Raw genomic sequence first — 27,364 nt, forward strand, 5'->3', positions numbered from 1 at the left:
TAAAAATTTAATGAGTGGTAGAAAGGCACTTTGTAAAACCATAAGCAAATTTAATTTAATAGAAATTCCTAGAGAAGGATACAGGGATACCTCTGTATTAGTTCTTTTGACCGTATGTAATCAACAATTATCTCAAAAAGTTTAATTTTTAAAAGTTACAAGAACATATCTCTAAAGAGAAACAGGATTGATTTTTAAAGAGAATGCTCTCTATTTAAATTCTCAATATTAGACAACATTCCTCTATATAGTATGCAAAGTACTGGCAAAAAAGATATGTGGAATCATTTTAAATCCTTTTTTTCTGGTTACTAAGTTAAATTGAGAGAAGCTTGAATGATTATTTAAATTCAGCCTCAGGGAAAATGTGAGCACAGTGAAGTGGAAGACTGATAGAGGCACCAGGTCCAGATAGAGGGCATGGAGGGTGGAGGATTACCGTAGCCTTCATACACTGGCACACTCTGGAAGTCCTTAGATGGCTTCTCTCTATTTTCTTAATACTTGAGATAATCAAAGATGAGAAGAAATGAACTCATTTCTATTTTTATCAGCACTTATGATGTATATAAAAATGTCCACTAAGATAAAGAAGGCTTTCAAGAGAACGCACGTGTGTTTATTTTTAATTTAGACAATCTTTGTCTTTGGATTAACAACAGAAATTTATATTTTACAGAAGAAAAATAAGTAACTAAAGTCTTATAACCCATTTCTGATATTTATCTTCCAAACTGCCCTTTGCTTAACTCAGCACGTGCAGTACTTCTCCATAACTGCCATGAATTAGAAAGCCATAAATCACTCCCATTACTACCCATTTTGGACTATGTGACAGACACGATGGTGGTCCTCTATACAGTTTTCCATTTTCCCAGGAATCAAGATCCAGAACTACCAGAAACAGGTATTACTAGCAAACCAGTAATTAGCTCTCTGACACTTCGCCCCATCTGGTGGATAACTGCTTGCTCCTGGTGCTACTTCATTCTCGCTGGGTCTTGTGGATCACGATACCCATGGTAATGGGAATGTTTCTACACTCCCCCCTGCCCATCTTCCCCAGGGAAAAAAACCTCTTTCGACGAAGTGGGGTTAGGTGGTTAGCAACTAAAATGTCATACTAGTGGCAAAGATCTCTCTCATTTGTAATGATTACCCAGTTAACTTATATACAGAGACATTTATATAAAATACTTGGAGGCTATTTTTCCCTTATTTTAAGAGGAGCTCTTATCCTTAAAGCAGAATCTGAACTGAAGACCTGCGTAGCTGTATCATAGAGCTTTTGAAATACATAGTGAATGTTTTGATCAAACATGTATAATTTTACTTCAGGAATTTTAGAAATGACTTTTCTAAGTGGAAGACCCTAATCAGAAGCTACATGTGCTAGTCAGTGGCATGGACTGAGAACTCATCTGCGTAACAAATCCCACTGCTGCTACTAAGAAGTGGTATTTGGTGTAACACAGGAAAGCCTTACACATGTACATACTACACGTGTACACGTGTAACGTGCACTTGTGTGCATAAATTGAACATGCTGCATGTATAGATGAAGGCAGATGTGCCCTGATCTTAATGTCTCAGTGCTCATGTCTAAGATGTTCCTCTGAGCTTGGAGATAGTGTGCATACCCTCCCCTCAATGTGTGTCCTCGGCTTCTAATTATTCATTTAGAAAGTTGTGGTCCATATTAAGGGAGCACCAGGTCTCTGAGAAGTCCGCCTCGTGTGTGACCATAAAAGGTTTAGTCAGCTCCCAGGTGAACCAGGTGAAATATGAGGGACCTGCTTTATGCTGGTTTGAAGCAGAGACCAGACTGGATTCCTCAGGGCTGCCTGCATGCTCCGCGGGACTGTACTCCACATTTTAGCAACCAAATACAGGGAGGAGAAGGTGAACAGAATTAGCAGAGGGGAGGCCTTGGCACGGACCCTTCTTCCAAACACCACAAAGTCCCTTTCTATACTTAGCCTCTATAAACAAGATTCCATCCAGTTGAGTCCTTGAGGAATGAATGGCTCCCATGGCTCTTTCTGTGCCCCCTGGAATACAGCTCTGATGTAAACTGTGGGTATTGAGCACATCAGTCTAACTAGCTGTCGGTTCCTTATGGAAAAGGTCCACATCTTGTTTGTTGTAATGACTATTTCATCCAATTCACTGCTTGTATCCATTGATGCTTAACAAATGTTGGGTTAAATTATAAATGATAAAATGGTATTTAATATGTTTAATTTCATGGGATTATTAAAACTGATGTTTATCTTTTTAGCAAACCATTCCTCAAGCTGCTGCAGCAAAATACCCCCGGACTATTCATCCTGAAAGTACTACCTCGGCTTCCAGATCTCTCGGAACCAGATCAACTCACACCCAGTCTCTTGCAAGCATTCATTCCATCAAAGTGGTTGACTAAAACAAATATGTTCATATTAAGATATTTTAAGTACTCCGGTTTAACAAGGATTAGAAGTCTTTAGTTTCAAATGTTTCCGTATTTTTAGAACATCATGGATACATCATGTTCATCTTTTCAAAATTACAAGACTTTTTCAAGCCACACCATCCTTTGTAACTATATGTAGGATTATATTAATGTTATTTTTTTAATTTAAGCAATTAAGTAAAAATTTTTTTAATTAAAAAAAGAAACTGGACTATATTTTCTTAATAGGTTCAGCCTGTGGCTGACTGTATCATCAAAGTATATAAATCCTGTTTTCTCTACATTATTCCAAAAGGCTAAGATACTAAGTAAACTTTAAGAGAAGTTTATTTTAAAAATTATTAAAACTAAATGAAACTAAGGTATTTTAATTTTTAAGTGAAAAAATAAAGACCAAGAGTAATATTTTTATCACAAAGTTTTCTGACTAGTGTATCTTCATTTTCTAGTACTCTAGCAATTAAAAATAGGGGGGAATGGCAACACCTATGAATAATTTTTAATGTTAAAAGGGGAAAAATTTTTTACCAGCACAAAAACACAGAGAAACCTCAGAAGAAAATCTGTTGGAACGACCTGTTTCTGCTGTTCTTCCTTGTCTCGTTGGAAGCTACAGTTTTGAGTCCACGTTGCTCTTTCTGAACATGCAAACAGTATCCGGTTGTGATGTGCCCTGGGCGACTCAGCAAATCTTCCAAACCTACGTAGAGACTTTCCGGTGGCTGACCAATAGGAAGAAACCATTTGGGCAAAACTGGTTAAGCAGAACAGGACCAGGCTTCTAATGGTTTTATTGCTGGCTGCATGGGCTGAAGTACTTAAGGGTTACATAGAAACGAGTAGATTCTGAAGAATCTGTCTAGGGCCTCAGTTTCCATATCTTTAACAGAAGTGGACAGATTTAATCGTCTGAAGCCTCTTCTATTTTGAGGATGACCTAGCTCTATGCTCTAATTGTATTACAGGAAACAGTTTCTTATGACCTTACATTTTTAACAGGACGTCAGAGAACAAATGTGAGAAATCCCATTTTCTAAAGGGGCAAACCAAGGCTTTTCTGAATTATTAGAAGTATCTGGCCGTGTCTTAAGGAGTATAGGTTGTTCTTATGCAGCACTTGTTCTGGGTCCTGGCCCAGCTCCATGGTGCAGATAGTTCACGGGTTACAAGCACAGACCACCAGCACCTCCTCTGCTGCCTATACAGAGGGCACACTCCTCTCCCCAGGGCTTCCTCCACGCCCACTCCAGTCATGAGAGAGATAGGCTCCACTTGCAGTCCACGCCTACAGCCCAGAATTAACACCCCATTTTGGTCAACAGATTGATTCTTCCTTTCTCCCCTGTATGCACAGCCATCCTGTCTCTCGTCTCGGAAGAGAGTACCCTCGAGGTCAAGTCAGTTTGTGCTTGACACCAAGTGGTGGACAATTTAGTAATTCACCCTGGTCTTGGCTCTCCCTCCTTCTCTATATCACCCCTTTTCCTTCACTCCTGCTTCCCTGGATTTGCACTCCAGAAAAAAGCAGTGGCACATAAACTTTGGCTTCATGCTCTGCTTTTTTAAGAACCTAGATTACAATTAGGAACAGTTTTCAGTGTGCAAGCCATAACCATGTGGACAAGTCAATATTATGAACACTGTAATTAAGAATATTATAAATCTTTTTAAACTTTAAGTTCTGGAAACTATATATTGTATAAAGCATCAAATAATTAGTGTTAGCCTAAGTTAACTTAAACAATTAAAACACTTTTTACAGTAAAAGTATGTATTCATTTATTTTTATGTAAAGAGTTAACCAGATTTTGGGGGGAAGAGGAGTAGCAAGGTCAGTGGAAACTAGCCAGACTGAAGAACAGATGGAGACAAGACTTTTCACTGAATACCTTTGTTAAAAACTTGGGAATCATGTGAACATATTACCTGTTTTAAACATTCATAATGTTAAGTGGGTCAAAAATGTAGAACTATAAATTCATGATAGAATAATTAGACTGAAATTGCTCATGATATTATTTCTGGACTTATAGACCTAGAGTCAGAATTTGAGGATGGACAGCCTTAAATTATAATGAATAGGTGCATATAAGCTGACATAAATTGGAACTTGATTTCACATTTAGTAACTGTCTCAGATTACAGAAATAAAACATGTTTGCAAGTACCAAAAAAGTACAAAGAAAATAAAATCACCTATAATTAGATCATCAAGAGAGAAAAAATACTCGTATATATACTTCTGGCTTTCTCTAAGTAATATATTACACATATGTGTTATTTAAAGCCAACAGCGACTAGAAATTTCCAAAACCAGTTTCTCTTACAAGAGAAATAACAGTTAATGATTTCAATATTATGGGCATGAGGTTACAGGCATTCTCCCTTCACCCTCACCAAAATGCTATGGCAATTGAAGATACGAGAATTTGAATATTAGAATGCCCCAAGTTTCATAACTAAAAAGTGGCAAAGTCATGACTCAAAACCAGGTCTATCTTAAAACCCCCAGTTTTCCCATATGCCATGATACTGCTCCCACGTTTTTTTCAAGACATGAGGTTGAAAACCCTAGATTATGCTATCACATATGTTGCATCAAATGACAGAAATGGGAAAATCATATACAACTTGCCTTAAGCAAAAACCAAAAATTTTTTTGACTTTTCATTTCGGTCGTTGGAAAGTATAATACCATTTTTTCATCTGTTGGAGGATTCTATTACCATCATCACAGTTGAAAAAATCAATCTACTGCTAGAGGAATTTTATGGCATTAAAAAACTGAACTTAAAAGGACTGGAGGCTAAGTGGAAAATCATTTAAATACAATTTGTCTAGGCATTTATGAAACTTCACATTTCTTGGGCTTTGAGTCAGTCTCACTTTTGAATTGCTGGATCTTTTCTGGAAAAAAATAGCCTAACATTTATTATTAATGGCTAACATTTATTAAGCACTTACTATGTTCCAGTTACACTGGCATGTAAAGCTGCATCATGAAAACAATGGTAGATGGTGCTATATTTTGTGTGAATGGTTATTACATACAAGTTATAAAGTTTTCAAAGCATCTTCCCTGACAATATAATCTTTGGCAGATGATTTTTAGCAGTAACCTGAGCTGGCAACGTAATATAGCCTTTCTGCTCTTTTCTTTCAACCTAGAGATAACTTGAAATTTCCCAACATGGGCCAAACAGCATTTGGAGCAAGAAGATAATTTTCAGTTGTGGAGAACTATCCTATAACCTTATGACACTGTTCAGTGTTCCTGGCCCCGTCACGCTCCCCACTTTCCCACCCCTACCCACACAGACACATAAACAAAATACTCCTATACTTCTTCAAATGTCCAGTTGACAATGAGGTTGATACAACCACAGGGCTAAAAAAGGGCAACTACTGATTGAGTCACTCACCAAAGAAGCTGTATATTCTAACTGAGCCACAGTGAACACCAAGCTGGGACCACTGCTGTTCAGGGTAGCAGTATTTCTGTCTAAGGGACGAAGAGTGTCTGTTTATTGAAAACTCTCACTCACCAGCTAGTCCGGGAACCCTGCGCAAACCAACCCTTCGTACAGGTGCTTGACCGGTGTGTCCTGCATCATCAGGGTCCATGTGGCCAGATGAGCAGAGCCCTGTAGCCATGTTCACGGGAGTTGTCCCTTCCTGTGCCACACACAGGTCAGAGGCAGGAAACCACCTGCTGATGCTCTCTTTATTACTGTATCTCAATTCTAACTGAATTTTCTCTTGGCTGTGGTTCCCCACTCACTCCTAACGACTCTTAGATCAAAGGCCTAGGGGATGAAAGCCCTTCCAGTTGCCCTCACTGATGCTTCTTTAGAATGATTGGCATTTAGATTCACTCCAGCACTTCCCATGCACCTACTGCACTTGACATGGCCCAGAGGAGCAACTAAAGATTTTACAGAGGCATCCCTGCCCTGCAGTAAGGGACAATCTTAATGAGATGTGGAGCTTTTCAAACTCAAAGTGCATATTTCACTTGGGGATCTTGTTAAAATGCAGATTCTGATTCAGTCTGTCAGGGACGAGGATATGCATGTTTAATAAGTCCTCAGGTGGTGCTGCTGCTGCTGCTGCTGTCCATTACCTGAGCAGCAAGCATGCAGCATCCTGCCACTCCAGTTTCTGATGGAAGTCTGCATCCCCTGCCCCAATCCGGGCCAGTGAATACAGGATAAATACTCACTGGATACCTAACCCCTGAGAAATGTTGGGGGAAGTGCTGGGATGTGAAGGTAAGAAGCCACTGGCACTCCCAGCAGGAGCTCTATTGCGCGTGTGCCCAGGGGCAGACAGATGCCACCAAGAAGAGGGACTGAGCTCCAGGGAGCAATTCACTGGACAGAGTGTTAGAGGAGCAGGCATTTCAGGGAGAGCAAACTGCATGCATAAAGAATGTACTCCTAGGTAAGTCCTCCTAATTTTGCCCTTGCTAAACTAATTTTTCTTAAATATTATCACTAATATGTCACTCCTTTGCTCAAAAGTCCACCAATTCCCTGGTGCTGTTACCTGGGTCACAATATAAGTGGATTGTGAATGCAACTGTTACCCTGCCAACTAGGGTATAAACTCCATCAAACATGCACCATCACTTACCAAGCTGATTCACCCTCACCTGGCAGAGCTAAACACACTCTAGGCACTCTGCAATGTTGGCCTGAAATGTTTTAAATCCCCCTTACCCTAATGGCAAGTGTGCCCCCTTACTCTGAGGGCACACTATATTTCCAAATCATTTCTTTAGGTCCAGAGAAATTTCCAGAAGGACAACCTTCTTAAAGATTTTATAGAACACATATGTCTAATTAGTGACAAAGGAGAAATAACAAAAAATTGTTTTCAGAAACTACGGTAAATATTTAACATCTTCCCTTTTTTCCCACAAGAAAATGTGTCCTTAGAATTAGCGATACAAAGCACCATAATTTGTGGTAGAAGCAGCATGTGCTTATGGCTGTGCTTCTGCATCTACAATCTCCAGCAATCAGCAATGCCAGTCAACCCTACTATGGGGCTCGTTCATATCTCATGATATCCATGTATGGAAAGTGCTATAAGTAGAAAGTTTTGCCAAGAAAAGTGTTTGCTTCTTGTTTATAAAGTTAATTAAGGCCAAACAAACTTTCTATATTTCCTAGGTTTGGGCCAAATCATTAAAAAGCAAAGCTAAGGACTCCAGCTGACATGACCTCACTAATTCTGACAGCTGGAGTCTGGCTAAATGATTCCATGGCTTGGAATCCTCCAGGACAGCCCTGAGTCTGTATCCCAGGCACTTACTTGGAAGATCTCCCACTGGGAAGGACTGCTGTTCCTGACACTGAATGCCCCCTGCCCACATCATCTGGGCCATGCTCACCTGACCACTGCTCCTCAATGGCCCTGATCTGGTCATCTGTAAAGTTCCATGAACGGGCCAGCTTCTGCCACTCGTTGGCCTTCACCTGATGATAAGCCAGGTTCCAGAGGAGACTGTGGATATGCCTGGTGTCCTGGCTGTGATCTTGCTTGAATGTAAGAGGAAAGTTGGTTGGTGGGTCCCTGATGCTCTCACCGTGCTTCTAAATGGGAAGTAACTGTATCAGATGATTTCAGACATTTTCTGCTTATTGCCTTATTTCAGAATATATGTTTTCAGGTATAACTGGTAAGGTGGTAACCAAGACTACGTTTTCAATGCTGTCATTGGGTCATTTTTGTCATTCAAGATGGAGACAACTGTCTGAAATAAAAAAGCTTGAATATTGTCTGTCTGACACAGGAAATGTAAGGGATGTGACAGTGTTGTGTCCCTTGCTTCTGTTGCAACCTGCTGCTATATACCTACCCCCAAAGAAAACAGAAGTGACACCTTGGCTAAGGAAATGTCACAACAGCAAATGCATCTTTAATCTTCCTTCCTTGCCTCTCTCCAGGCATAGCATCTCTCTGCTTTTATGAGCATATCCACAACAAGGCTGTGGTTGCTCCTGGAGGCCAAGGCCAAGGTGGCCTTCCCTTGCTAAAAGTTAAAAATGAAAGTGTCAGGTAGTATTGCCTAGTTGTTAGGAGCTCTAGTTTTGGAACAAGGGAGCCTGAGTCCAAATCCTGACCCTACTTCTTCCATGCAAGGTGAACTTTGGCCAATCCTTAGCTTCTCTCCATCTCAATAACTACCCTATGATGTAGTGGTGAGAGGTATATATGATAATGCATGTGATGCCCTTAGGGCAGTACATGACACATGCAAATTGTCCAAAATGCTAAATATTGATGGTGTCTACTGCTGTGTCAACTGAGCAAGGGAAAGAGTTTGGGCTTAGGGACTCACCATCAACAAGTAATGTTTTACACATGCACTATCAATGAGAGCCCAAACATTTCTCCAGTAACCCCAGGGGTCTCCCTGGCTCCCTGCACTGGGACATCCTCAGCAAGTAAATAACATGATTGTACATTTTCTCCTCCAAAGGCCAACTCCACCTGTGGCAGGCAGTCTTTAGCAAGCGGCCATGCCCCTAACCCTCAGTAGCCTTGTCTCCCTTTCTTCTGTAGGAAGAGACTTCTTAGTTTTAGCCGGGCACTTGGCCACTCCAAACATCTCCCTTGTACTTAGGTATGTGACCTAAGTTCTGGCCAGTGGTATATGAATGGAAGTGGCATATGCACCTTCTGGGAAGTATCTTTAAAGAGAGGAGGGATGTCATTCTCCTTCATTTCCCCTCCTGAGTGGAATGCTGGCGTGACGGCAGGAGCTTAAACAGCCACCTCAGCCCAGGAAGTAGAAGCCATGTGTTGAGGAGGGTGGAGTAATAAGACAGGCAAGAGCTGGACTTTATTAAAAATATCAATCATGACAACACAACTAATTCATAGTACAGAATTCAGTTTGCTGGACTCTTAACTAGAACTCTTTTCTATTATATCATACTGCCTCTAACCAAGGGTGAGGGTTGGGATCTTAACCAAATAAAATGATCAATAAGGGCTGTTCTAGACATAATTTGGGGTACAAGTGGCCTGGAGCCCATATGGTACCTTATACAAATTACAGAAGTGTGCAACTTTGTCAAGATGGATATGGCTCAAAGCCAGGGCATACAGCTTTGCAAGCAGTGTCCCCTAGATATTTCCCCCTAGATTTTATGCAGTACACAATCTAGACATCTATACATTTTTTCCTGAGCAAAATGTGGTTGTTTTCATTTGCTTTACCAACAATCCATGAAAAATTTGCTCAAGAATCCTGATGAAAATTAAAATGAATGGTCAGACATAACCCCAGAACAAGTTCCAATCTAAGGAACCCACAATTCTATGCTTAGGGTTCCAAAAATGTATCCCAATAATTCTCTCACATCTGACTATTTGCAACTCCCACCAACCCAAATGATCTGGCTGTTAGTCTAGGTGCTAAGATGCAGGTGAGCCTGAAAATTAGAGCTGAAAGTAATCAGCTTCTAATCAAAAGAAACAGTAATAAAATTAGGAAGAACTGCATCTTGCAGGCATTTAGAAAGCCTCTAATTGTACACTGTCTAAATTCTGGCTTGTAAAGCCATCTGCATCACTATAATTAGCCTATTTGGGAAGGCAGCATTCGGAGAGACAGTTTTCAGGCTCATAGGAAACCTTTCCCAGGAGTGTGTGCTGGAGTGGAAATCCAAACACTTACGCCATTAAATGCGGAAGGCCCTCGAGGACTCTTGTGATGTCTCAGTCCCAGAGAATAGGTTTCTGGAAAAGTCAAATGCACACCAAATCTTGGTTCCTTTTTTCCACCCAGATCTTAATTCAGTCTTAAAAACAGTCACTTATCTTTGGCGGGAGCAGATAGAAAAAGCAGCTTTTATTTATTAATTAAATATGTACTTGGTGCCAACTATATCCAGACCCTGACAAGAAAGAGGGAGGAAGAGAAGAAAAATCTGGGAAAATCAAATTGTGAAGTCTGGTAAACAAGGTTTTGTTCTGAAAACAAAGTCAAGTTGTAGCATTAATGGTGTTTACTGGAAGAGCCAGTCCACTAGCACCAGGGGACCCAACATGAAGTCCTGCCAATGCTATATAAATCCCCCACCCACAAGACTGCCTGGATGCATTATGTATTAATGAAAAAGAAGAATAAAGTACAAAAAGATTAAATGTTATCAGAAACTAATGAGCTACAACTCGTGGGATCCCACTTAAGTGATGGAATCATGGATGGTTGTATTTTCCTTATGCTTTTCTATGTTTTCCAGATTGTCTGCAAACGGCTTCCATTACCTTTATGATCAGAAAAAAAAAAAAGTTAATTTTAAAAACTGAGATTACTTGCCCAGCTGGTATGGCTAAGTGGTTGAGCACTGATGTATGATCCAGGGGATCACAGTTTGATTCCCAGTCAGGGCACATCCCCAGGTTGCTTCGGACTCAATACCCAGTAGGGGGCGTGCAGGAGGCAGCCGACCAATGACTCTCTCATCATTGATGTTTCTATCTCTCCCTCTCCCTTCCTCTTTCTGAAATCAATAAAGACATATTAAAAAGAAAAAATAAATGGTAACCCTTTAAAAATTTTTTAAAAATAAAAAACTGACATTACAGAGAAAAGCAAAATAGCGTATTACTACTTCAGACCCTAAAAATGTAAAATATATGATTCTGAAGTATAGTAGGATGGATTCAGGCTTGCACTGGGAATTAGGGATGTGCTGAGCTGGTGAACAATATGCGTGAAGACAAGGATGGGGAAAACTGCAAGTTCTGGAAGCAGCCAACTTTGCCAACAGCTGTAGGTAGGACAGCACTGGATGACCAAGCTGCCAGTAGTTGTGGCTTTGAAACCAGGCTCTTACTATGTGTGTGCCCCTGCTGTCATTAACATTTCTCAAATCTTGTCTTGAAAACTGGGATTATCTTGTCCACCTCACAGAGGAGATGTAAGGATTGAGGGATGATGGTGTGCATGTGAGCACCTAACAGGGCTGCCACACAGCAGTCTCCTGCATTTACACCTTTCAGCAAAGCTGGAACCTAACCAACAGTCGTCCCGCTACCCTCAATGGCTGAGCCTGCAATACACCATCAAACATAATAGCCAAAAGGTGGAAGCAACACAAATGTTCATTCACAGATAAAAAAACAAAGTGTGGTACATACATACAATAAATATCATTCAGCCTTAAAAAGGAAGGAAATTCTGACACAAGCTACAACATAGATGGACCTTGGGAACGTTATGCTAAGTGAAATACGCCAGTCACAAAGAGGCAAATGCTGTATGACTCCACTTATATGAGGCACCTAGCAGTCAAATTCACAGAGAGAAAGTAGAATGGTGGTTGCCAGGCCTGGGCGGGGCAGGGGGGTGGAAGAGGAAATGGGCAGTTGTTGTTCACAGAGTTTGTTTTGCAAGATGAAAAAGTTCTAGAGATTGGTTGCGTAACAGTGTGAATGTACTTAACACTACTAAACAACTGCACACTTAAAAATGGTTAGGATGGTCAATTTTATGTTATGTGTATTTAATAATTTAAAAACTTTTATGAATAAAGAAAAAGTTTAGACATGCATGTGTACATTTATTCACTGCAGCTCTGTTATAACAGTAAAAGCTTAGGAACAACTTAAATGCTCATCCGTTGAGGATTAGATAAATTACAGTCTGTCCCTACCAGAGTCTATTATGCAGCTGTGTAAAAAAGAATAAAGAAACTCTCCACGTACCAATATGGGACCATCTCCACTTTATATTGTTAAAGCAAAAGAGCTAGATGCAAAATAGTAGGTAGAGGCACATCACCACTGTGTAAAAGGGACAGAGGAATAAAAGAGGAGTATAATATGTTTGCTTCTCCAGGAATAAACTCTAGAAAGAATAGAGAAATGTACAATAATGGATACATGGTCAAGGGTAGTATGGGAACTAGACAAACAGGGCCAGGATAGGTGGGAAAATTTTATTGTCAAACTTTTACTAATTTTATTTATATATATTTTAAAAATATTTTTGTTGATTTCAGAGAGGGGAAGGGAAAGGGGGAGAGAGATAGAAATATCTATGAGAGTCATTGATCGGCTGCCTCCTGCACACCCTCTACTGGGGATCGAGCCCGCAACCTGGGCATGTGCCCTGACTGGGAATCAAACTGTGACCTCCTGGTTCATGGGCTGACACTCAACCACTGAGCCACACCGGCCAGCTATATTTTTTTTAATTGGACCATGTGAATCTATAACCTTCAAAAAATTAATAAATAATTTGAATTTTAAAACTACATTTTATTGTTCAGAGTGAAAATTATTACTGACCTATCTTAATCAAAATTGGGATGTTTTACTGAGTACCAAGATACAAGGTTTCTCCAGTTTGTGTCCATTTCACAGAGGCTATGCTGCTGCTCAAGGCTTACAGCCAACCTCTCAGCTGAACAGAGTGAAATCCATGAAATTACCTTATCAACAACCTTCAGATCACAGCCGGCCTTCAGCAGTGTTTCCACCAGTACCACATTTCCAAGATCAGCAGCTATGTGCAAAGGAGTTTGCTGCCTCTGCCATGAGAAATTTCAAAAACTTAATCCAAGCACATAAAGAAGGGAAACAAACTTGCATAGTGAAAAGACAAAAGGAAAATAAAGGTGTCCTATATAAGATTAGGAAAAATATGTAAGATCACATATTTTTAAGTAGGTACAGGGGACATTAATGGCAGTATTGTTTATGACAGCAAAAAACTGATAGGAAGTTACATGTTTAACAAGGAGACTCATTAGGTGAACTGTGGTATGCCCACACATGGCAATAGTAGGCAACTATTAAGAATAGTTTTTAAAAAATGATTTCAGTATGAGGTACCTAGAATAGTCAGGTTCACAGAGACAGAAAAGAAAGTAGAGTGGTGGTTGACAGGGTGGAGGGGAAGAGGGCTGGGGAGTTATTATTTAATGGGTATAGAGTTTCAGTTTGGGAAAGATGAATGGATGTGATAGCTGCACACAACATGAATATACTTAATGCTACTACACTGTACATTTACAAATAGTTAAAAAGGTAAATTTATGTTATGTGTATTTTGCCATAATAAAAAATGGTTTCAAAGATTATTTTTTAAAATGAAAAAATATGTATTTAACATTAAAAGCCTTAGGAAACAAGGAAACAATACTGTATTTAGCCGAGCTCAATAGATATATAAGAATTTATATATAACTATATATGTGTATATATATATATATATATATATATATATAGTTATATATATATATATATATATGTGAAAATACATCAATGATGTTAAGAATGACAATATCTAGATGGAGGAATTAGAGGTTATTTTTATTGCCTTGTCCATGTTTTTTTCTCTATTTTGTAAATTTCCTGCATTGTAATGTATAAAGGACTACAAGACTTCTAATTTCTTTCTGCAATAATCATTTTCCTATCAAGAGAATGAAAGTGTTTGAAAGAAATATATGAAATCACAAGAAATCACCCATCTTAACCTCCCACCCAAAGTAATGCTGATGTGAAATATTTCTAAAATATTAGGACAGGAAGAACATGAGTTATGATGTAACCCAACCTTTAAACCAAAGAGAGAAAACAACTTCCCCAGGGTCACACAGCTGCGCAATAGCATCTAGCTTACTACTCTTCCTACCACACCACAGGGCCCATTTGTTTAGGGCGTTAGCATAATTAATATCAAAAGGCACTTATTAAAGACCCACTTTTGGATGGTAGTGTGCCCCTTAGGGGGCTTATCATCCCAGGCATTGCACCTACACTGACAAACCTACCCAACGTCTGTACCAACGTGGAACAGAGACACAAGTGTATTACGTCAAATACCAATAAAATCTCATGTGACAATGCTGCTGTAAGTACGTGAAATGTTAACAAGAGCTCTCTTTCTTTGGGGGGATTACAAAGTTTTTAGTTTATGTTTTCTTATTTTTTATATATTGAGTGTATTACTGGTCTAACAAAAAAAATTAAAATGATAAAGTCTAGTTCTATAACTGGATGGTAGCCTAACATATCACCCTTCTCTGAAGCGGACCTGGTAGGAAAGGCCAGGGGCATTAACACAAGTTGAACACATAGTATATTTAATAACGAGAGGAGTTTTTCTTCCCTCAAACTTTTGGGATAGTATAAGATGGGGGAGGAGGAAGTCCCCTTGGGAAGGAAAGCACAGAAAGGAAAATAAGTTTCCATTCAGCTCAGGGCACAGATGACCTCAGAGAAGACTGCAAAGATCTGAGTCGGTGCTCTGGTTTGACAGGTGAGAAACTGAGTGCTGCACAGTGGGATAGGATGGTGCACCCTCCTTGCCAGGCCGGTCCACACCCTGAGGGCACAGCTAAGGCTTCTCTGGGAAGAGGCAGCCAGAAGGACAGGAGGAGCCCAGAAGTCTGGCCTCAAGATTCTGGAAGGGCTCCTCTCCTGACAGTTTATCTTCCCATTCCCTCCTAACAGCTCCTGGAAGAGGGGAATCTGACCCCGAGAGCAGGCCCTGATCAAACAGCACCCATCCCCACCCTCTTTACTCTTCCACCTCCACATTTCCATTTCCAGCCAGAGATAGATTCCTCTTATGAGGCATTTGATTCTACTCCAGTGGATTGAATTCATGGTAATCTTTAATGCCAAGATTTTGTCTCTGGGCTAAAAGAAGACACATTTACTGTAATACAGAAGCAAAGTTTCCTTCTTATGGTGAGTCCCCCCCTCATCCCCAATTACAACATTTCACACTGGGGGAGCAGCTTTTGATTTAAAGAGCCTCTGGCAATTTACCTCTGAGCTATTGTCCATCTATCAGAAGTGCCTACCATACTGGCTGAACCCCAGTTGCGTATTTGAAAAAGACAAAGTCTTTGTGTGCAAGTTAAAGAAAAAAAGGGTAAAAGGAATGTGCACATTCCTCCCAGAAATTTTAGAGCACCCTGAACTTGACCAAAACTACCCTAAACACACACCGTGCTGAAACATGGAAGGAAACAGACATTTCAAGACATTCTGACTTGCTTCACATACCTGATTTAAGATGTCAGTATCATGCTATGCACTTAATAAGCTGTTTACCATGGTGATGTGGTTGTTGATAACAGCTAAATGAAGAGCTGACTCCTTAGGCTGCAGAAAGAAACAAAAATTTCAAATCCAAGACATTCTGGCTTCATCATTCAGATCAAAAAGCAACTCATTTCAGCAGACACTTCTTGATAATCTGAGTACTGAACTTGTCCCAGCACAGTGACTGACACAGTGAGTGTTCAGCAGTCATTTCCATCCCAAGGCTGTGTGGCAAACCTCCCCAGCAGTCAGTTTTCCCCCTTCATTCATTCTAGAACTATACACTGAGCATCTACTGTGGGCCAGGCTCTTTCACAAGGCTAGGGATTGAGTGGTGAGCATGGCCCATTCTCAGGAATCTTCCAATCTAGTGGGTGGGGTAAGCAACTATTAACTGCTTTTTAGTCACAAAAGAAATATACAATTACAAATTATGATAAGTGCTTTGGAGGAAAAGCAGAGAGTAGAATGAGAGCAATATGTGGGGGGTGGGCAGAGGGCTGACCTTTCTCTGGAGATCAGAAAAGGCATGTGAACTCAAATATGAAGGATAAGAAAGTATTAGATAGGCATAGCTGCAGGACCTCTCAGAGCCTTCAAAGAGCTACAGTGCAGTGGGAAGAGCTACAGGAAGAAATGGTATTCACATTTAGCATGTCCTGAATTGATCTGATCTCAAGCTCTCCCCACTCACCCACTGGCACCGTTCTTGTGCCCAGCCCTTTCACCTATTTGGAGTTCAGTAGTCTCCAAACTCTTGCAGCCTGCTCCCTTTCTCTCCTTGTCTGTTTTCCAGCTATACCCCCACACTCTCCCTCATCTCCACTTCATGCTTCTTGCCCAGCCCTCCAGGCTGCAGTGCCCACCTCCAGGATCACACGTGGCCTCCTGCTGCCTCACTCTCACCCAGCTGCTACTGGGCCCCTGAAGGCACTAGAGGAAACATGTTTCCATGGCAGAGAAGGCAGCTGAGAGGGGAAAAGGTAGGAAGAACAGAGTTGTGAGAGAGAGAGAGGTGAGGGGGATCCAATGGAGAAGAGAGGAGAGGAGGGTACAGGTGAGAAAGAACAAGGGCAGAAGATCCAGTGAGACTGCAGAACAGCCGCTGAGCTGCAAGCAGAGTGAGTGGAGAGAGGGGAGGCAGATGCGTGAGGGTGGGCGACGAGGCCCCAGGCAGTGCTGCTCAAGCGGAACAGATATTAATAAACAACAGTTATGGGCATCCAAAGTATCCTTATAATGGTACCTACTATACTCTCTCTTCCCCAATAGTACTCTGTTTTAAATACAACTTTTCATTCACAGTTACCCTGGCAGTTAGGTCTTCTATTCTCTGGGTTACACAGGAGGCACAGAGAGGTTAACTAACTTCCACGAGGCATCAGAGTGAAGAAGTGGCAGAGTCGGGATCTGAACCCAGATCTTCCTGATGCCATCACCGCACCAGGCTCCTTCCCAGGAAATGGGGGTAGACTGATGGAAGAGAGATATAGTGAGCACACAGAGGGAGAGGAGAGGAAGAGGCAGGTAAGTCAGATTGTCTGAGGGTAAGCAAGGAAAGTGGGAGACAGATGGGGCTGGAGGGGGCTTCCTGTGCAGGTCCCTTCTGCTCAGAAAGAACCTTCTGTCTTGACACACTGAGCATGAAAAAAAAAAAAAGAAAAAACATAAGAAAGGAAAAGCATCCCTCCTCCCAGGAAGTGGGCAGTGTCCTTCCTGCTGGGACCACCAGCCTTGCTGGGGCCCAGCCCCTCCTGAGAAACAGGAAGCAGCTTTGGACGGACCAGGCAAGTTCAGAGCCAATTCCCTTAACACTGTTCTCCAAAAACTATCAGTCATGGTTCAAATCACATTCCCTTCTCTCGAGTTAATACAATAAATAGTAATGGCTAAGCAACATCAGAGGAAATAATATTCTCACAGGAGAAATGAAAACAGAGAAAAACAGAGGAATGTTTCCCATCTAATTCCAGCACAGAGAACCTTCGTAAGTTTTACCAAAGCCAGTTCAAACTTCAGAAAACCTCAATCAGCATAAAGGATTGGCTTTCAAAAGAAAAACAAGATTGTTCAGTGAAGGGAGAAAAAATTATCTTTTTCCTTCCTATTGACAGCAGCTTCATCATTTTCCCAGACCGATAAATTTAATACAAGAATAATGGCATCGCTAGACACATGAGAAAGTTTTATTACAGCAAATATAAGTATTGAAAACACACAGACTTCATTTTGTTCAGGAACTTCAATGACTTTCTAAAATTCATCCCTCAGATTTTATTTCTCAAGATTAAGACTCGGTCTCCAGAAGAACTCAGTCGGCCTTACCAGAAAGAATCCTTCCTTTGTGAATTCCTGTCCCCACCGTGTATCAGCGAGGATAATCTCCCCCGCACAGCCAGCCCCACAGCGCTAGGATCAAAGCCCAAGTTGCTGGAAGAGACTCACGTCCACATTCTGGTGCCGATCAATGTTCTCACTGAGCAGAAAGCTGACAAGGGACGCATGGCCATTCTGGGTTGCTATCTGCAAAACACTGATACTGAGCTGCAAGAGACAGGCGGGGAGCGCACAGAGGGATTCCCATTAGAATCCAGCATGCTTTCTGGTGTTCATCATATGGCAATCAATCAATACAATGAAATAGTACAACTGTTTAATAAAGAAAATCCAATGTTTTTTCAATAATTGAGGGGGGGGTTCTTTGTTGCTTCTAAGTGTCTCCCATTAAAGAGTCAGAGTCCTAGGTAATACATGCCTCAGGCAAATATGAGTTAAATCTCTGTTTCCCTTCTCCAGGAAGTACAAAGCAGACGAGAACCAAGTCTTCTCTCTATACACCCTGCAAACCCCCTCCTTGAGCCAAAATAGCTGAGTGGTACTGGACCCAAGAAATGCCTCTATTACCTTGGATAAGTGGCCTCTCAAGCAGGGGCCATTTGCCTTTCTTTGTAAAAATGATATTAGCACCTATCTTTAGTCTTCTATTGCTGCTAATAAATTGCCACAAAGTTAGCGGCTTAAACAGTACAAACATATTATCTTACTGGTTTGGAGGTAAGAAGTATGAAATGGGCTTCACTGGGCTAAAATAAAGGCCTTTTTGGAGGCTTTCAGAAGAATCCATTTCTTTGCTTTAGAAGCCGCCCACACCCCTTGGCTCTCAGCCCCCTTCTTCCATCTTCAGAGCTGCCAAGGGTGCTCTGAGTCCTTCTCCTGTTTTCTCCTTCTGACCCCCTTCCTGCCTCCCTCCTCTGCTTTAAAGGACCATTGTGATTACATCAAGCTTGACTGGATAATCCAGGATAATCTCATTTTAAGGTCAGATGATGAGCAACCTTAATTCCACCTACAACCTAAGTTCCCCTTTGCCATGTAACATAACATATTCACAGGTTCCAAGTGTTAGGCTGTGGACATTGTTGGGGGCCATTGTTCTGCCTATTGTACCATCCTACCTCCTTTTCTCAAAACATAGCAATACTGGGATAATAAATGAGCTAGTAAATGTGTATGGTAATCGTAACTGTCATCTTATTAATTTCACAAAATATTGTTGCACATTTATTCTGTGCCTGGTACTACGTTAAATAATGGGGGGATTTGACTAGACTGACAAACCCTCTGGTATTATATTCCAGTGGGGGTGGACAGATAATAAACTGATCTATAGATTCATAGACGGGTAGATCAGTAAATCAGTAGATTTAGAATAACTGTATTAGACTCTAGATGTCATTAAGAGAATAATATCAGCTAGTGATAAGTGCTACGATGAGAAGTAAAGTAGTACTGGATGACTACTTTCCAGTCAGTGATCAAGAACATCATCTTGGATGGGGTGACATTTAGATTGAGGTCAGAATGGTGAGCAATGCCCCCAGGCGGGAGATCTGAAGTCTGTGAAAACTGAAAGCCAGGAACCCCACAGCAGGAAGAGCTGTGGGAGGCTGTCGCATTTTACCCAGGAGGTACTGAAGGCACAGTGTATAGGGCCTACAGACCTGTTAGAACCAAAAAAAATATTCAAAATCTTAAAAAAAATAATTGGTTCCAAGATACCAAAAGAAAACCACAAAATTGCAGTGAATAAATAATTAAGTGACATATTCATACTTCATTGATTGTTAAATGTAATATTCATAAAATATTCATTACGTTTGTAAACAATTTGTAGGTTAAATTTTTTCACCTTCTTGAAATTCCCAAGTATGGACAGAGGTCTAAGAGATCAGTCAGTCATAAGTTAGGGCAGTTTACGATATCCAAATAATTATGAAACACACATAGAAAGAGCCTTTAAAAACAATTTTCAGCGAAAAAATTATTTAACATGGAATGTGGGGGAATTTAAGTATGTTTAATAAGATGTGAGGATGGGGCCTCCAGTAATATGAATTCTTGGGGTCCACAAAAGTCTTCACCTGACCCAGGGCAGTTAGTAGGGCCCTGAAGAGAGCCTATTGCCCAAACCCTGGGCAGTTTCTCCATCCAGCACTAATGGAGGAAGCCATTACCATCAGCTAAACCCATATTCTCCTTCAATTGCCTCCTCAGAAATGACTCAACCCTTTATCATCCCCTTGGTTGGAGGTAGGGACACAAAAGCAATCTCCTGGAGACCAAGACTAATCAAAGCCAGCAGGTGAAGCACTTCCAAGATCAAACACAGTGATCACCTCCAGATGTGAAGCCAAGTGAGTCTAGTGTGTTCCCTGGTAATGTGTGTCCATGCTGCTGGTTTCTTGCTCCACACTACCTGCTCCCCTGGGGTCCTCACTAGACTGGGCGGAGACAGGTGTGGGCCGAGGCTGCAGATCCAGGAAGTACGCTGATGAATTCGGAGAAAACTCAAGATAACATAAAAGCTGAAAAACAGACTCAAGGCAATTTCCAGGCTGCCTACATGAGGCCAAAGCCATAAGAATGTGAACATAAGAACGTGGAGCCTGCAGTCTTAGGTGGGGAAAAGCGAGCTCGTAAAAGACATTACAAAGCGAACTGCCTCTGAGTGCAAATAATTAAGTACAGAAGGGTGGGAGGGCACACATTCTGAATATTTCCTGGGCCCTGTGAATTCTTAACTTTGTGTTTGTTTACTGCATAGATAACCTGGAGACATCAGCGGCACTCCACGCTACCTTCATTTTCCACTCTCTCTCACAATCTTGTTCATTTATAATAAATTTTATGTGGTAAAAATATATGTTTAAACATATATTGTTTTTTTCAATTAGTGTTCTACCATGAACATTTTTCTATACTGTAATATATTTAGTATTTATCATTATTAGTTTTAGGGGGTACATAATTTTCTAAGAAATAAGTGAACCAGCCTGGCCGGGCGTGGCTCAGTGGTTGAGCATCAACCTAGGATCCAGGCAATCGGGGTTCGATTCCCGGTCAGGGCACATGCCCAGGTCGTGGGCTCGATCAATGACTCTCTCATCACTGATGTTTCTGTCTCTCTCTCTCCCTCTCCTTTCCACTCTCTGAAATCAATAAAGATATATTAAAAAAAAAAAAAAAAAAAGAAATAAGTGAACCAAATTTCTATTTAGCCTTTCCCTACATTCATTGCACTTATAGGCTGTATCTAATTCTTGGCTGTTGGAGGTAACTTTAACATCTATTTTAATGCACAAAGCTTTTTTCCCCTTTTAAATTATTCCCTTAAAATAATTTATCTGCCCTGCCCAGTGTGGCTCAGTGGTTAGGGCGTCATCCCATACACTGAAGGGTCACAGGTTCGATTCGCAGTCAGGGCACATATCCAGGTTGCAGGTTCAGTCCCTAGTCAGGGCGAGTGCATGAGACAACTGATCGACGTTTCTCTCTCCCATCAAAATTTCTCTCTCTCCTACTCCCTTCCTCTCTCTCTCTCTCTTAAATCAATGAAAAACATATCCTTGGGTGAGAATTAAAAATAAATAAATACTCAAACTTGGGTGAAAGAAAAGTGACCAACTGCTTTTCAAGAGGATTAAACAAATGTATAGTCCTGCCAGCAGAATGAAAGGGTAAAGCAGTATCAGTTTGGGGCTTTTTTCTTTAACAATTCTGAAGAGGAATTGTTTATACATTGTGCTGATATGGAAAGATCTCCAATATATATTAGCAATTTAAACAAAAACAAGGTACAGAGCAATATATATGGCTACCATTCATGTGTTGTCGGTGTGTGTATGTGCATATGCTCAATGACATTTACCATGTAAGATTAAATAAACTATTAATAATGTTAAATCTGAGGAGGTAAAATTGAGATGTGGAAGTGGAATAAGATACTTTTCATCACAGACCCTTTGGTACTATTCAAAATATTTTGTTATTTTCATTATAATTTAAAATTAATTAGAAAAAATAGAAAAAGGAAGTAAAACCATCTGAAGACAAAGCCATAGCAGTGGTTAGAAGCTCAAGCCCTGAGCTTGAATCTTTGCACTGCCATTAACTAGTCGTGTGATCCCTGATGAGTGCCATAACTTTATTCTAAACGCAAGTTTTCTCAACTAAAAAATGAAGACAGGTGTCACAGGATGTTAGCACTGAACCATTTTGTATTTAGAAGGAGGCACCAGCCTTGGCTGGTGTGCTTGGTTGGTTGGGTGTTGTCCCTTGCACCAGGAGGTCACCGGTTTAATTCCCAGTCAGGGCACGTGCCCAGGTTACAAACTCAGTCCCTACTAGGAAGTGTGCAGAAGGCAGCCGATCGATGTTACACTCTTACATCGATATTTCTCCCTCTCTCTCCCCCCCACTTCCTCTCTCTCTAAAATCAATAAAAACACATTTAAAAAGAAGAAAAAAAAGGCACCATCCTGTCTTCTCCAGGCTCCAGACTGATCCCTGGGCTTTCACATAATACATTTTTTTTTTTTTGCAACATCTATGATGAATAAGTCAGGCATGTATTAGTTGGTAGGGTGACAACAAAGCAGAGTAAGAGTGTCTCTGCATTTGAGAAGTAACAACTATCTACTCCTTTTGCCTCATTTTCAATTATTCCCTCCCCAAATAAACAGGAAGAGCCCTGACCAGTGTGGCTGGTTGATTGGAGAATCATCCTGTATACCAAAAGGTTGTGGGTTCGATCCCCAGTCAGGACAATTACAGGAGGCAACTGACAGATGTTTCTCTCTCTCTTTCTCTCTGTCTCTCTCCTTTCCTTCCTGTCTCTAAAAAATAAAAAAATAAAAAATAAATTTTATAAAATTTTAAATAATAAATAGGGAGAATGGCATTGCTTTTGAGGAAACATTAATTAGGAAATGTCAGAGATAAATCACTAATTCTTACTCAAAACAAAGCAAATTATAAATATTAATTTTACAAAAGCCCAGTGAGTGGATCAACACAGGACCAGATTACCCAGAGAGCATCCTAAGTCCCCTTCCCACTGTGTGAGTGAATGTGGAAGGGAGCACATACTTTATTTGGAATGTTGATATCACTTCCTGCTGCCAGTAGTACTTTGCTGCATTCTTCATGACCTCCTGCAACAGCCAGGAAGAATGGTGTTTCTCCATTCTAACAAAAGGAAAAACGTTAAAATTAATTACCTCTTGTCATGGGATGAAATTACTTGAGAAAAAGAGTGTTTTCTCTCCATCTTTTGTATATTACTCTTAATAATGGATAGCATTTATTAAGCATGTATGTGCCAGCACATATTGCCAAGACTATATGCTTTGGCACTGCTAAATTGTACAACAACCCCATGAGATCAGGATTAATATTATCCCCATTTTACAGATAAGGAAACTGAGCCTCAGCTGAAAAGTGGAAAAACTAGGATGCAAGACCAACTGTTTGGATCCCAAGCCTGCATTCTTAACTACTCTGTTATGCAGTTTCCTTTCAGACTTTCCACCATTCATCCTCTTAACCTTTATCAATTTATCCAGCAAACATTTATTAGACACATATTATCTGTCAAACATTATTAGGCATTGAGATTGGAAAGACACATAGGACACAGACCCTACCCACCAGACAGTAACAGCTTGTTAAGAAAGATAATCACCGAAATAAGGAATTATGATGAGTGAAACACAAAAATAGAAGCACATTTATACCAAGTATAGCTTTAACCTTTAAAATTGATTTAAAACATTGTATGTCATTAACAAAAAAGTAATATGCTATCTCAGTAATTAAGTTTCCTGAAACTCATGATGAACACTAGTAGGACAAAGTGAGTTTAGGTCAAAATATAGAGAAAAGAAGAAACTGGTCTCATATAATAGCTACTTGGATATTTTCCCCTCCTCATGCAGATTCTTTCCTAAGAATATTGGGAAGGAATACAGAATTCCTTCCCCACTCCCCAACCATTTCCCCATTAGATGTTAAGAATAACATTCTTGAAAACTGCATGAGGACACGTTCAGAAGGTTTTACTTGTAGCTATTTAAATATGAACAATCATGTTAACAGGGATGCAAGAGCATGGAACCAATGTTCCCATTCCCACAAGATAGGAAAACTGTATCCCAGTCTGCTTTACCTGAGTGCGTGGGACAGCCATCTGTTACAACAGAATTTCTCTTCATAATCTACCTTCTCATTTTTCCAGAAAAAGAGAGGCCAAAAGGCAAACCCCAGTGGAAAAATATTTGCCAAAAAATGCAAAGGAAAGAATTCACATCTTTAACATATTAAGAGTCTAATAAATGTTCATATCTTTGATCCAGGAATCCTACCTCTAAGAATATACCCAAAGGAAATAGTGAGGAATTCAAACTAAGGTTTATGTACAAAGAGGTTCTTGATAGCATATAATAAAGAAAAACTGAAATAAACTAAATAAATAAATAGCAAACTAAATGAGTTTGGGGCAGCCACTGTAATATATACATGCATAGGAACTCAAAGAAAGCTGACAGGAAAACACATGAGAGGTATACAGGTTAATCCTTTCAGTGTGGGGGAAATATGATAACCACTATTTATGTTGATTCTTATCTCACATTTTTAAAATGTCTATTTCTGGCATATGTTTTGTAATGCATTAATTTAATTATAAATCTATATGTGATAGGCACATGCCCAAACTTTCTTTACTCACATGAGTTTGCTACCAAAGATGTTTGGAGACAATTGCTGTCGAGTATATTCACATGCATCACTCCAGCTGCTCTGGCAACAGCTTCTACCAAGAAACAGAGGCAGCCAGAGACCGTATGGATATTATGGGCCTTATCCAAAAGGCTAATAATATCCCCAGACACTCTACTCTGTGCAAATGACGCCTAGCATAATCTGTAATTACAGTTTCTTGGATGTTATGAGTTCTCCTCAATGTGCCCTGACTTGAAAATAGCTAAAAGGTGGATGAAACCCAAGTGCACACATTCCAGTGGTAAAGCATTAAAACAGAACAGGGCAAACACGACTAAGACTGTAAATTAAATCCTGTGACTACAGGACTTGATCTCTATATTGATTTGTGAAGGCAAATCAGGCCTACGATTTACCCGAGGTGATGCATATTCTTTTTGAGTTTCTAAAACATCGGTCCTAACTTTCATTCAAAAAGACCAAATTCCTGGGATCTTCTTTAATTAAGTTAAACCAATTAATCCTGATCATCATGCCAGATGGTTAGAAAAGAGTGAACACACACACAAAAGTAAACAAATGGAGGCTCTGTTTGTGGCCAGGACCCTCAGGTAAAAGCCTGGCTTACCTTCTTCTAGAAACTGGATGAGAAAATAGTGAGGGTGAGAAAATGTACCACTGATACCAGCGATAACCACAATCCCACTCATTGCACCCAGATAACGCCAATATAAGAGCAGATACCATCTGCTGCACATGGACTGCGTGTGTGACACAGCCTTCCCATTTAAAGCTCACTGTGGCCTTTCAAGGCTATTTTACAGATGAGGACATTGAGGCTGAAAGGGCCTAAGTGATGTGCCCAAGATCAACCAGCTAGAAGAGTGATGGAGCCAGGACAGGCAGTCAAAGCCCTGCTTTTAACCTCTGCGTGCCCAGGTCCAGGGATGCACAGGACCAGGCTGATGGGCGTCCCTGGTCAAAAGGGAGTACTGACCTCTCACATGCACCACACATGCTCACTTTCATAGCCTTCAATTTCCATTATGTCACTCACAGATGCTGTTTTTATGACCACACCTCACCAATTCTAAGTCACATGCTCTTTCATGTGTTAACCTGTCTGAGGTCAGGATCCATCATCTCACAATCTCAGCTGACCAGGCAGCAGATGTGATAGAGCTATCAATGCTCGTGTGTGCAGAATGGCTGCTGCGGACTTGGATAACAGTCTCAGAAACAATAGTGTGTGTCCTTTGAAGAAATGCTGCCTCAGCACCTTTGAAGGGACGGAGGACAATATTTTGTTTGGAAAAGCAAGGATATCAAAACTCTGAGTAAGAAAGTGATTCAGAGAATAGGGCTGGATGTGTGAAGTAGGAATACTTCGCTTCCTTACTTGCTCCTTTACATATATATAATAAAAAGTCTAAAAACCTATTTCAATAAATATATTCTAAGAGACAAGAGAGCTTCTTTCTGTCACAGTTTAATTGGCAGAAGTACCATCTATTACTTCTTATAGGATCTCTCAGGAGAGGTGCCAAGTTTAGAATTTTTCAAAACATTAAACTACAAAATCCAAGAAGACTCTACTTACCTGAGTTTCCAGAGAACCAGCCCAAAACTCATTGATCCAAAGGTTAAACAGCGACTATCCAGGGTAAATGACACAAATCTGCCTCCACAGCCACAGCCTCTCCACTGAACCTCAGACTCAGTTTTTATCTCCCTATTGTCCACTGAACCCCAGACCTGGTTTATCTCTCCCTGCAGCTCTCCACCTGAATATATCCACTGCTCCGCCCCAGGTACCTCAACATGAACTCATCCAAACCTTTATTATTGCCCTCACTCACCTGCCCTACCCCTGTACTCCAAAGCTCAGGGACCCCAACCTCCCACGCATCCAAGCCAGAGAGCTAGAGGTCAGAAAGTCTCCCCTCTCCCTGATCTCTGGTTATAAGTCCTGTAGCCCCTGCCTCCTCCTATCACCTCATCCTAGTCGCTGCCTGTGAGGGGCTTTCCATAGCCCTTGCTTTAGCCATTTACGCAGTCACCTGACTAGGGCTCCCCACCTCCAACCTCTTAGTTGTGACAGTTACCTGCCTACCCCCAAGATGGGTCCCATTCCTCTTTGCTGCTTAAAACCCTTCTGCTGCCAACAGGTCAAAGCCAAACCCCCCTCCCTCCTGGTAAGCACAGCCTTTCACCACCTCTCTGCCTCTGCCCACTGAGCTCCCCCTTTTCCTGGCCCACCTGTCCTTAATTTCTACCACACTGAGCTTGTAATTCCTAGGACACAATATGCTCCCTCATGCCTCAGTTTCTTTGTATGAACTCGTCCCTTTGCCTGAAATACTCTATGCTTGCTTGTGTTCCTCTCAAACCTTCTCCTGCCAATGTCCATTTAAAGGCCAAGGTCCAGATAATATATTCAGTTCCCACAGCACACTGAATAGATATCTCTTATTTAATTTAGCCCAATATATTATTTTGGCATGCCCTTCTTGCCTTGTAGCCTTCAAGAATAAAAATATATACCCTACTTAGCACAGAGTGCATAGTAAATATTTTTTGGATGAATGGATTAACAAATGAACTACTGTAGGTTAAAGAAAAAAGTAGAAATCTTTTAGCATCACATTTTACACCCTGTGGCACTAACATCTTTGTTTTCCTCCCATTCCTTTCTTGAAAGGCACTCCTGCCACTCTTCCACTTGTGAGCCCCACTCCCAGCTGCAACGAGCACCTCCACATA

The 27,364-nt window shown here is 40.7% G+C and overlaps 2 protein-coding genes across 6 annotated transcripts in view; one reads left to right on the forward strand and one right to left on the reverse strand.

Moving 5' to 3' along the window:
* POC5 (POC5 centriolar protein) overlaps nt 1-4,218 on the forward strand; it is a 29,711-nt gene extending 25,493 nt beyond the window's left edge. For all 5 annotated transcript variants that reach the window (XM_081131887.1, XM_081131883.1, XM_081131886.1 and 2 more), the window contains one exon: nt 2,282-4,218. In XM_081131887.1, the coding sequence (XP_080988013.1) occupies nt 2,282-2,425 (144 nt within the window). In that variant the 3' untranslated portion in view covers nt 2,426-4,218. The remainder of the gene's footprint in view (nt 1-2,281) is intronic.
* Nucleotides 4,219-5,300: 1,082 nt separating this feature from the next.
* The window catches only part of ANKDD1B (ankyrin repeat and death domain containing 1B), a gene marked incomplete at both ends in the record, with an annotated part of 41,112 nt that continues 19,048 nt past the window's right edge, over nt 5,301-27,364 (reverse strand). The window contains 11 exon segments of the mRNA XM_081132601.1: nt 5,301-5,362; nt 6,001-6,009; nt 6,012-6,074; nt 6,077-6,130; nt 7,854-8,055; nt 8,400-8,495; nt 12,913-13,011; nt 15,503-15,526; nt 15,530-15,601; nt 17,987-18,085; nt 22,970-23,068. Of these exon segments, the coding sequence (XP_080988727.1) occupies nt 5,301-5,362; nt 6,001-6,009; nt 6,012-6,074; nt 6,077-6,130; nt 7,854-8,055; nt 8,400-8,495; nt 12,913-13,011; nt 15,503-15,526; nt 15,530-15,601; nt 17,987-18,085; nt 22,970-23,068 (879 nt within the window).

The sequence above is a fragment of the Miniopterus schreibersii genome, assembly GCF_964146895.1.
Source record: "Miniopterus schreibersii genome assembly, chromosome: 3".
Lineage (NCBI taxonomy): Eukaryota > Metazoa > Chordata > Mammalia > Chiroptera > Miniopteridae > Miniopterus > Miniopterus schreibersii.